We start from the raw sequence: 12454 nt of genomic DNA, 5'->3' as shown, positions 1-12454 counted from the left end.
TTATGTTCTCAAAACATATTTCTGAGAGTAGGTAGCATTAAACATTACCTTTGCATACATTTTTTGTATGTCTAGAAACATATTTGAGGAAAACTCAGAAAGCCTTATACATACCTGGAATTATAGACTGTGCTGTGACCCTGTAGCCCCTGTAGTCTATGACTACAGTACCCAGGGTGTACAAACCCTCGATGTCCACACCATTGTAGGCTCTCACTCCCTTCAAATCATTACACTGCAAACAGAAGAAAATGTGATTAGCAGATAGCACCTTTTCTAATGTTTACCCAGGCAACAGCAAACCATATTGTTGCATCTCTCTCATTGTGCTGTAAGTAAATAATTCCTAGTAGGCCTCAATGTTGTGCCCTTGGGAAAGGCACTTAACACCCCATTCTATACAGGTAAAAACGAGTACCTAGCTTTGGTTAGGAACATCCTCTCCGATGGGACATACAGCTTGAGGTCCTGTATTTGAGGAGCGACCCACCTCAAGTATGTTTAAGAACCCACCACACTTATCAAAAAGGGTAGGGGTCCATCCCAGTCTGAGTGGATCAAACCTTACAGTCTGGTCTTACGCTCCTTGAAACTGGAGTGATATGCTTTAAGGCGATTTAACGGTGAAACGAACGGAATACTTGAGAAGGTACAGTACTTACGGGTGCGATGTAGGCAGCGTAGTCACCACCGTACTCCTTGTAGTGGTCCTTTACGTCGAAGCCCAGACTGAAGAAGATGTTGTTCCAGATGAACATCTGCATCCTGTGTCAGGGAGGGACGGGGAAGAGATGTGACATGTAGTGAACCATATTATACATAATTCCAGGATACTCATATTACCAGTAGAAGACAGGGTTAACCTTCTTCCTGCTGCCTAACCTATAACCAATACACATTTGGTGCCAAATGGTTACCGTAACAGGTAGGTTAAATGAGGCCGACAGGATATGTCTAGCAGTGATTTCTTTATGTATATTACTTATGATCAGGTAGTGCTGGCTTCAGGAACGTCTACTTTCATATCAGAAGAGGGTAAAAGCTACTGAGACATGCAGAAGTTACTGTAAATGCACTTCAGTTTGCAGTGATTTAATTTCAAGGTAAGAAGAAAATGTAGTGTTCATGTCAATCAATCAATCAATCAATCAGTCAATCAATCAATCAAACATACTTGGCCTCCTCCCCTGGGTTGATAGCCATCACATTCCCGTCAATCACCGCCATAGCTCCTCGGGTTGCCGCGGCAACAAAGTCGCTGTGGACCTTGAAGATGGCGCGTTCCCTGAGGAGTCGCTCAGGGAGGTTCTTCCGCGACAGTTCCCGGGTAGTCTGGAGTTCCTCATTCCAATCTCTGGTCTGTTAGAAACAGAAAGGATGAGTCCCTAGTATGCTAAATAACTACCTTCCGTGCTTCAAATTTTGAAACAAAGCCAGAACAGGGCTGTCTCCAGAACCTGTCCTGGGACAGAAATTTGCTTGTTGGGACAGAAAAAATCCTGTCCATAAAAAAACCTGAACTTCACAATAAGAATTTGCTAGACATGAGCTAGATAGTGAGTGGGATGGAAAGAAAATTAAAGCTGGAGACAGGCCTGACCCAGAAGCAACTTTTTGATGCTTGAAGGCAACCTGACATAAATAAAACATTGCAATGGTTTTACACTTTACCTTTCTTGGGTGCTATTTTCATCAAACGTTTAAAGGGTTTTACTTTACATCAAGTACAAGAACCATTAATGTAAGAGGGAGATTCTAATAGCATTTTATGCAAAGCTTTTACAGTATTCTACTAATGCCTACCTGTCCTGGTATGTGTTCTTCATATCCAAGCCTTGATGTATAAGCTGGAAAAACAAAGATACATGTATCAATGAGAATCATCCTTTTGCAACTTTTGACACAGAAATCACTGATACTTTAAGAATACTAGTAATTATACTTAGTCTAGTAGTAATCAAGCATCATCTCTTATTGCCTCCGTGCACACTGAGGTTTTGTTTTCAGTGTGTCTGCATGTTGTTCTAGTGTGTTTGTCAACTTTGTGGTAATTGTTTGATTACAGTGCCAGTAGAGTGTCAGGAAGTGAATGGGAAGTGACAGGAAGTAGAATTCAGAGGTGGCAGAACTAGATCAGAAATGACAGACATCACAGGTCATGGGGTCAATGGAAGAGGCTATTATAGTTCACAGGGAGGTATTGGTTTGATCCGTCTGTTTCATGGTTTGCCTGTGTTTTCACAGTACTGTTGTACATTTCTACTCACCATCTTCTGCCCTGACAGAATCAATGGTATGGTCAATCTGAGGAGCAGTCCAACAGTACACCTGGAAGGGGGTGGCTATTCTCTCAAAGGGATGTCTGTTAACCCTGCAGAACAGGAAGTGGAGAATATATAGCTTTGATGTACATTCTGGAACTGTAATGACTCGGCATATCAATGCTGAAAGGCTACCCACAATATCCTTAATGATAAGATAACATTCAAGCACAAGGACTAAATTAGAAACAGTTAAAAAATTATACATGACATTGTGTATGTCTATAGCGCAGAAAAGTATCAAAGTCATAGGTCAGTACTGACAGTAGTGCTTTGCCCTCCATATCTATTTTGACATCCAAAGTTTATATCCCTTGCACAACATTTCCAAGACCACAACCTTTGATAGATGTTACTTCTGACTTAATTTACTGTAGTGCACACATAGAAGTCTCATCCCCACCTTCTCTTCTGCAGTGTAGCAAAATTCCTCTTGAAGATGGGGCTGATCTGGTTGAGCAGTTCGATGAGGGAGTGTGCCCAGCACTTAGGACTGGCTGGTTTGGGGTTGAAGATCTCCTGAGTGGATCTGTGCAGCAGAAATGCAACATACATCAGCTAGAAAATGTCTCAAATTGCTCTTCTGTCTTTCCTTCAACCAACCAAATACATGTACTGTAAATGCAGAAATGTTCGTGGTGGTTTTATGTTTGTGTTTTTTTCGTCTAAAATTGTATGTCACTGTCAATATGAAACATTAACTAATGCAAAATTCAGGCTATTTAGAGGAATCTTTGATTTTCTTGCCAATATTGTTGTATAGAGAGTTAAAATCCTATTTATTGTGTTTGGAACTAATAAAAATTCCTAGGACAATCCCTTTTCTGGATTTCGTCACCCAGGGAGCACTTTCAAGGTAAAAAAAGTAAGGAGATATATAAATTATGTGTGAAAGATTGTTCAGGTATCAAAACCGCTTTAATGGTTCTTTAAAAATACATGATTGAGACAGGAAATGATTGACAATTGCAAGTTGTTTCATGTACTATACACTGTACTACTAATTTACTCTTTCAACTTACTGGTTGACAAAGAATCCCCTGGTGGAGGCGGTGAAGTGAAAGTGTTTGTCCTCTGCCGTGACGACTGACAGGTACATCAGGTCTCCGTGCATCTTCCTGTTCCCTGGGGGAGGGTTCCATCCACTGGCCGTTAGCACCTTCAGACATTGGGGCGTCTGGGGGGAGGGGGGCACAATCATTATTACAGTAGATACATTGTCATTACTAGTAGTACCTACTGGCCGTCAGCACCTTCGGACACTGGGGCGACTGGGGGAGGGGGGCACAATCGTTATTAACATAGATACGTTGTCATTACTAGTTGTACCCACTAGCTGATCTTGGAGTGACTTAAGAATAAAAGACTATTCTAGTTACAAGTAAATTACTATGAAATATGGCCTGGTTAAACAGTAAAAGTGAAAGTAAGGTGCTTGTAAGTAAGTCTGTAATTCTTACATGCAAAAATTCTGTCTCTAAATCTATGAAATTTGAAATAAGCTCAAGGGGTATACAGCTGAATGCTTCTAAAGGCCAAAAATATCACCATCCTTCTGATCAAACAATACAAAGAACTTGACAGTAGATGAAGCCCCACCTGGATAAACACACAAAAGGTAGAGTGATAAGAGTGAACTTTACCTTGAGGTCTTTTGAGATGGGTTGGAGGGGTAATATTGGCCTATCCTTCGCCCCGGGCATCACATAGTCGGGTGGGGTGCAGTCCACTGAGTCACTGTCATTGCGTTTTCTCTTCTTCATTTCTAAAAGACAATGCGACATAGAATAAATTATCTGTAACGTTAATGAAATAAGAAATACATAAAAATCTGTCAAAATTAGCGAGAGTTTTACATCAGGTTCATTTTTAACTTTATACTCTGCTGCTACTCTGGAACCCCAAAACGAGCGTGCGAATAAAAAAAAATGCACTGAGTCACTGTCATTGCGTTTTCTCTTCTTCATTTCTAAAAGACAATGCGACATAGAATAAATTATCTGTAACGTTAATGAAATAAGAAATACATAAAAATCTGTCAAAATTAGCGAGAGTTTTACATCAGGTTCATTTTTAACTTTATACTCTGCTGCTACTCTGGAACCCCAAAACGAGCGTGCGAATAAAAAAAAGTTTAAAAAAATTTGCCTTCATTATGAGAGCTACGTGGTCAGGAAGGTTGAACACACAGAATAGTATACGAAATAATGGATTCTTCATTTTTGGTCTTTCATGTCCTCGTGAGTTTGGCATTCCAGACATAAGTATCTGTTTTCCAAAGTATCTTTTGCAATTTACGGCATGTATCTGCCCATTTTGTAGCTGCTTTGCACGATCTACAGTATGATAGAAAACTTTTCTTCTTCTTTGGAAACGGACGAAAAATTGATGCGCGCGCAGATGTCAACCATATAATCAAATCAACATGGCCTAAAAGTATAAGACAAGCTGAATTTACCGATGTCCCCCTCTGTGATGACATTGAGGAAGGACAGGGAGCTACAGTCCATGCCGTTGTAGGCGTCGGCTGGGTCCAGGGACTTCAGCAGGTCCCTTACATGACGCATGTGGATCCTCGACTCACGTACCGTGTAAGGCTCTGGGGAACAAAACGCAAACGAGAAGCATCAGTATCAATAACAGGGAACATGAATGAAGAAAAAAATCTAGAAATTTAAAAACATGCTTCACAAGTCATTGCCAGGGCATCAGGTTTAGTATTGGTTGATGTGAAGAATGTCACACAAAGTAAAAACAACTAAAAACTGTCCTTGTACCATCTGAGATTCTACAAAACAGATAGACAATTTATGGGCTAGACACATACTAGTAACTTGTGGCTACAGAAAGCTACAAAAAATCTATTTATGACATACAAATATGCACAGAACCAGTCAGACTTGAGGAAATATTATTGCATTATTATAGAGACATAGAATGAAATACCGGTAAAATAGTTTTTTGTGCGCACTATTTAAAGGTTTCCTTGGAAATCAGTAACTCAGTTAACTGAAGGGACCACCCTAAAGATTCGTAGATAAATAAATTGTCCTTCTTACCTTCCACCACCTTGAGCACAGAGCCTTCCTGTAGACCCTCGATGTTCTTCAGCTCAGCGAAATTGTCCAGCACGTTCCCCTCGAACTGCAGGGAGAAGCAGGTGCGATGGCAGGTGTCCTCTCGATCCATCAGCACCTGGTGGATCTCCTGTACCATCTCCTGGGAGCTCACCTGGAATAGACAAGACACCATTGTTATATACTTCCACCTTCTCATTGGCACATATCTTGTACATGTTGTTATGTATTGTAAGTGTGCTGTATACGTGGATATCTATTTCCAATCAACACCTGGTGGATCTCCTGTACCATCTCCTGGGAGCTCACCTGGAGTAGACAAGACACTATTGTTATATACTACATCCTACTCATGGGCACATATGTTATATCGTAAGTGTGCTGTACATGGATCTATTTCCAATCAGCACCTGGTGGAACTCCTGTACCATCTCCTGGGAGGTCACTTGGACAAGACAAGACACCATATGCATGATTGTTCTGTACTGTAATTCTTGATTTGTTAACAGTCAATTTAATTGTAGCAACTTTCACGGTCACTATCCAACCACTAAAATTTCATCATTGCAAATATCTAATCACTTGATTGCTGAGGCAAGAACTTTGTTTCCACCGTTAAAATCATTTACTGTGAACTGCTCTCTTTCCCCCCAAGTCTGCTAAAATTACCGACCGCAATATTAAATGGATTTACAGTATATTACAACCTACTCATACATTTGTACATGTAGGCACATTCAGAAGCATTGAGGTGTCTTTTGTTATGTTGTTGGGGGGACTGTACATATTGTTATGTATTGTAAGTGTGATGTACTTGGATATGTAATGGATTAAATGATTCTAAGTGGACAAAATGAAAGGATTATGACAAATGCAAATGTCACACTGTCCCCCCTCACCCTTCCAAGTTGGTCCCTAGGGACAAAAATTGCAGCGAGGTGGGAAAACTTTGATTGAAAAACCAACATCTGGAAATATTCACAGCTAACTACGAGCCAGTCTGTCCTATCATTCTTTTAATTCTACAACTCCAACTATTCCTGGCAAAACGATTTGCCATTCTACACGTTTTTAGTAAAATTTCCTACATCCAAAAGCATGACGGAAATGTCAAAACAATCGTATTCAAACTAATGTTACATCCCCAATTTCAAAGATACAGTAGGATGGAAATCTTTCATTCAATTACAGGAAATTTCCCAGCTGGGGTAAAGCCCGGGGAAGTCGACATCTGCTCATCTCTCATTGTGACACCAAGGAGAAGATGACATTATTAATAAAATTCAACATCTAACATAGATACTGACTGAGGTAAAATAAAATGTTAAAGTCTGGCAGCTCCCTTGTAGTTGTACATGCACGTTTCAATTTCACAATACATGTATAAGCTAAGGTTATTTTATTTCCGGGAAAATACTCTACATCTAAGTATTCTTTGCAAGTTTTCTTTTTTTAACAAGACTGGTCAGTGCAAAGCCAAGAGACCACTTCTAGACACTGAACTAAATTGATAGGAGACGTAGGTACTAGGTTGTACGTGAATGTAGGTTTAGTGTTGTTGTATTTGAGCTTGTCAGGGAGTCCGTGAAAAGAAGCTAGTATTGGTGTAGAAGGACTTTGAGACTGGTATCTTTACAGTATAATGATGTGGACTAGAGGAGAACCTATAGTGTCATCCTGAAAAGCTCTTGATAGTGGAATAAGTAGGGAGACTTCAGCAGAACAATGGAAGTATATATATGTACAAGAGGGAGAAACTTGCAGCGGTTTTCTTGTGTCTTACCTGCAACTCAAACGGCTCGATCCCCGGAGCCACGACCTTGATGTTGAAGCCCATGTCCTGAATCACGATGACTTCCTGGTCGTCCTTCTCTGCCTTCGTCCCCTCGGGGGACCCCTTCGCGACTTCTTCCACCGCCAGGCCGTCTTCCGCGGCCCTGGCGGCTTCCTTGCCGTTCTGGTGGTGGTGGTTGTTGACATGTCCGTTCTGTTGGGACTCTGGTATGAGAGGAGCGCTGGGTGGGTCAGGAGCAGGCTGCTGGCTGTCCGCACCTAAGGAATGTGGAATGATGACCATGACCTTGAGAAATACATGTCAAGCTACTAGTATGTTCTGAGTATCAGCTTCAAAAGAGAGAGGAAAATAAAACAGTTATGTCATTATGTCATCACTACAAATATTATGGATCAGTCATATTCCAGCAAAACAATCCAAACAAAAACAATTCTCTGAGTCTGAGAACAACAAAAAAAACACACACACACACAAAAGACCTACTATTTCTTTCCATATTTATGCACTTTCAATTTCATACAATATCATGGTCTTCAACTGAACATAATTACCCTAAACATTTCAACAAGGAAACCTACATGGTTCACATACAGGGTACCACATCGTATACATTTTTGCAAACTGTCAATGGCTCCTAGCAAATGGCTAGAATACGCTTTGAACCCAATTGCAACAAGCCACTGTCATCTCCAGATGTCCCCAATGGCTGATGCATTGTGCGGTGCAATGTCTACAACCAGTTACCATGGCAACAAACAGGGCGTTCCAGAGATCCAGGCTCTACTCATCAGCACAGCTCTAATTTGGAAGTGTCAAAAGGGGAACTTGGTTGTCATGGAATAAAATTGCGCAACCTCAACATACAGCCTATGATGTACGTGCAAGTATTTGGTCCGCACGAAGTAATGTACATGTGTGGTTGTAGGTAATCAACCTTAAGTGTATTGAAAAACTATACATACGTACAGGATTCAAATTACGTAACAGGCTGTATATGGGACAGTTTAATACGTTAGTACGCTGTGACCTTGATGAAGGGAAAATTCAAATTGACAGCACTTTAAAATTTTCTATTTCCCTTTTTGTCCTCATTTGGTACATGCTGTCATGATATCTAAACTAGATTTTGTTTCTATTTTGGGTGTAGGTATTTATTACTTACCAGCCATCTGACTTTATTGCCTTATTGCCTTTGACAGTTTCTTTTATCAAAGATCATGATATATTATTTTAGTAAAACTATCACCTATATAAAATTCACTTGACTGTTGACATCATGTTTGTAGTATCTACTGACTTAATCTTTGCATGTCTTTCTGACCACATACATGTACATGTACCAACAACATGACCTTGACCAACAGCCGGAGAAAGGGTATTGAAACATGAGCTGTTTTTACAAAGTGGTCAGATTACCGCTGGCAATTTACCAGTAACAGACTCACAGCAGTGTGACTGGTGAGAATGTTATACAATCTGTTAGGAAACACCAGCTGGGAATTTTACACATCATGGACTTGACACTTTTTCAGGTTAATCAGTACCCGGTAACCCTACTTACATGAATCTACATGATCCATGCATACATAGCACTTTTAGAAGCAGGCTCACTTACTAGATATAAAACCTAGACAATGCAGTATGCTCATTGATATACAAATAAGCTAAGCTTGTAATAATTGTATTGTACATCACAAGGGATAACCTGTACAGTGGTGTAATTTGATGTTGAAATTTTTGAAGTAATTTTATTTTCAAGGTTTTTGTGGTGACCTTTATACATCGAATTCATGACTCTGAATGTGCCTTCCTTTTATGACTACTGTGCTAGCCTACAGAATGGTTTCAACTGTGAAAACCTTCTTTTCCCACCTAATACGAAATAAAACCGCCAGAAAAGTAAACAAATTTGCAGTATACAAATACAATGTACTGTTCTATACAAACATGCATGTATACAGAAAATTGAAAACTTGGTAAAAGAAAGACCATTGATGATCATAAATTTCCATTTCCTTTTCTGTCGTCAGTTGGTACATGCTGTTATGATATTCAAACTAGATCATGTTTCTATTTCCGGAGTAGGTATTTATCACTTATCAGCTCTCTGACGTTATTGCCTTATTGAAGAGGACACTTAAATTTGCTGCAACAGAACTAACAGGATGGTTTGCAGGCAGGAACTTATCTCGTGCCTTTCAAGCCTTTTGATATGATGTGTCCCTAACAATTATATTCTTGCATGTATGTGACTCTTGTCAAAAATTAAAAAAAAATTCGAGTAAACAGGCTGTGCTATGAAAATTAATCTCGAGAAATACACTTAATAATATAAAAAAATAGAAAAATACAAAATACAATAAAAAGGTGTACATGTACATCTAATTTCCAAGTAACAATTTGAAAAATAGAGCATTCCAACATATGATGCCCTTGACTTAATGACATAAAAATTTGGAAGTGACCAAGTTGCTTTAGAAATACAAATATATATATATATTAACTGAAGATAAAATCTAAAGTTGTCAGCATTTTCATCATTTCGGAAACATAACAGTCTCTGAGTCTGTCATTCAGGATTCAATATTTAAAGCAGACACAACTTTACTGTATGTGTTGTGGGATGTTTTTGACCAGCACAAGCCCAGCAGGAATGGACTACCAAATAAAGCGATGAATAATCACCCTGGATGCCTGCCAGGAGACTTCAGTGTGCAACATTTTAAACAGACTGCTTTTGGTGACTGCAAAAATTGACAAAAGCTCTTATTCAGGGAATCTACTTACATGTATAGGAAGCCAAGTGCACACAAGTCACAGTAAAATCTTTCGAAGCACTAGCAATCAACTATTAACATATAGCCAGGTTTGAGCGACAGAGAATTTATGTTTATGAGACAGAAAAGTTCAAGTACATGCTGACAAGTCAAGGGTAGCCTTGAACCTGAGGATGCATGCTCAATTTAACAGGGTTTAACAGGGGTGCGCCGGTATATTATTTTTTACTGACATACCCATGTTTAGGCGAGTTAAAAGGTTGGATAAAACAATGTGTACACTTGCATCTGTATAGCCACCTTATAACGATAGTTGGTGGATATGAAGTTTTAACATAGTGATACATTTGTATACATCATGAGAGAAGTGCTAAGCCCTGCTAGCTATAGCTGAGCTGCATCAGTAATCTGTGTGTAGCTGTGAACACGTGACAAGAATCTAGCAAAGAAGTTCTGCATGTTGAAATCTCGGAGAAACAAATAAACGGATACCTTCGGACGATTTCGTCAGAAGATGTGATTCTGGAATGAGGTCTGGTATGGAACTAAACAAGCTGGAATCCGAAGGGTTTATGGAACCGTAGTGATCGTCGGTGGCATCGAACTTGTCCTCTTGTAGGATCGGTCGCGATTCCTCGTCTCTTCCTCTTAGTCTCGACATCTTTTCTCGCAGTACAACCCAACATGCACACGTACAGATGTTGCCCATACTCGTGGCTCCGCCAACTCGCCTTGCGTAAGGTGTTAACCGACGGCGGCAGCGTAGACGGACCAGCTCACGTTACCCGGCCAAACATCATGAATGGGGCGATACAAAACAAGCCCGAAATTCGAGCAACTCGAGCAACACACAGGTTGAGTGTATACACAATGGGGAAGGCTTCCCCTAGGGCAGAGGCAGCGATAGGATCAAACATGTGCCCTTGCGTCAAAGCCAAAGGAGATTTCCACAGTATGACCTCTTCAGAATGCTTGATGGTGGTGGACTGCCAAATGCCTGTTGTATAACTGGGGTGCCATTGACTATCATGTTACATTCTAGAGGGGGGTAGGCCAATATGGGTAATGTTATCTAGACAAATCACCTTATGAAGAAAAACTGCCAAATGGGGTACATATTTGAACGACATTTCATGACAAGTTTGTGGTGTCTTTTTTTTTTACACCTACTCACGAATATCAGAAGATGTTTTATTTCCAATAAATATTGCAATAAAAACAGTTGCTGATGTTGTAAGTTCACAACTTAATTCCTTTTGGTTTGAAGAATTGTGATTTGAAACCTTTACAAATCAATATTCATTAAATCATTCCACTGTTTTAGCATCAGCTTTATCATTCTAATCTGAGCAGCTCTACGAAACTCAAAGAAGCCCCATTTTTAAGCACCTGCCTTGGACCTCGCCTTGGACCTCGCCTTGAACCCTAGGATGACCTGACAGGTTAATGACCTACTGGTCACTTCTTCAGGTGAGTTCAAGACATCTCAATTAAACCCCACTTTCTGATGCAATAGCCACAGACCCAGAAATTCAACTTTTCAGGACTAACAGAAACACTGCTAGTATAAAAGCCATGGAAACCACAGCCTACATTGAGGGTCTGCCTGCCTTTTTCTGTGAGGCATAGCAAGCTATCTAATTCACAATTGATTGTAGCTGGCCTAATTCAACAAGTATTGTTGGCAAATCATTCCCGATGGGTAATTGGTCACTTTAATTCTACAGAGCACATAATTTGTTATCCTGAATCCATCGTCAAGACTTATATGGATAAATTATCTGTATCTTAAAGTGGAACACCAGATTACTGTATATGCAGAAATGTTCGCAGTGGTTTTATGTTCGCGGTGAACTTTCAGCGCGAACTTAAAACCACCTATGACTGTAGCGCTACTATTGTTTCAAACGCGAACTTAAAACCACCGTGTACGCTCCACTTTATCTCTACCGCGAAATAAAAACCATGCGAACTTAAACCCATTTACAGTAGCAGAAGTCACAATGGAGTGCCTGGTTGTGTCAGTCTTTACATACTAGTTTTCCCACACGCTCCATGAATACAATGGAACAGTCCAATAAGCTTGTTCATTCCTACCCGTTGTGCAAGAACAAGTCAATTCAATACTAACCTGTAACCGGCTCTTTTGCAATTTACATATGCCAGAATCACCCCATAGAGACCCTCAGTAATATATATAGTTGTAAGATTCTAAGAATACTTGTAACATAACGGTAACTAAGAATGAATGAGTGGGATGAAATTGCAATAGATTTATCCATCAACAGAAAACTTGCATGACCACAACAAGATTTACAAGGGGTGTGCACAACGACCTTTAAATGACCTCAGGCACTTGTGTCACTGACAGTAAATTTCATGGTGAAGACGGGGCAGGCTAGAACCCTGGTGGTGAGAAAAGGATCCTTCTCTCTTCCTCAGGAGCTACCATCTGTGTAGTGAACAGCTGCAGGTGTAGATTGA

General features: G+C 40.1%; 1 protein-coding gene across 3 annotated transcripts in view; it reads right to left on the bottom strand.

The window, feature by feature from the left end:
• LOC136447508 (clustered mitochondria protein homolog) overlaps positions 1-12454 on the bottom strand; it is a 31238-nt gene that overhangs the window by 16241 nt on the left and 2543 nt on the right. Inside the window, exons 1-12 of one of the 3 annotated variants that reach the window (XM_066446508.1) lie at positions 10463-10900; positions 7182-7450; positions 5381-5552; positions 4780-4920; positions 3965-4086; positions 3344-3498; positions 2725-2850; positions 2268-2371; positions 1804-1847; positions 1175-1359; positions 663-765; positions 115-235 (exon numbers count right to left, since the gene is read on the bottom strand). In XM_066446508.1, coding sequence (XP_066302605.1) covers positions 115-235; positions 663-765; positions 1175-1359; positions 1804-1847; positions 2268-2371; positions 2725-2850; positions 3344-3498; positions 3965-4086; positions 4780-4920; positions 5381-5552; positions 7182-7450; positions 10463-10679 — 1759 coding nt within the window. In that variant the 5' untranslated portion in view covers positions 10680-10900. Of the gene's footprint in view, positions 1-114; positions 236-662; positions 766-1174; positions 1360-1803; positions 1848-2267; positions 2372-2724; positions 2851-3343; positions 3499-3964; positions 4087-4779; positions 4921-5380; positions 5553-7181; positions 7451-10462; positions 10901-12454 lie in introns of those variants that run through there. The other 2 variants (XM_066446525.1, XM_066446517.1) reach the window with 2 other exon arrangements.

The sequence above is a fragment of the Branchiostoma lanceolatum genome, chromosome 1 (assembly GCF_035083965.1).
Source record: "Branchiostoma lanceolatum isolate klBraLanc5 chromosome 1, klBraLanc5.hap2, whole genome shotgun sequence".
Lineage (NCBI taxonomy): Eukaryota > Metazoa > Chordata > Leptocardii > Amphioxiformes > Branchiostomatidae > Branchiostoma > Branchiostoma lanceolatum.
Note: the sequence above shows the minus strand (reverse complement) of the source record. Positions and strands in the feature narration are given on the sequence as shown.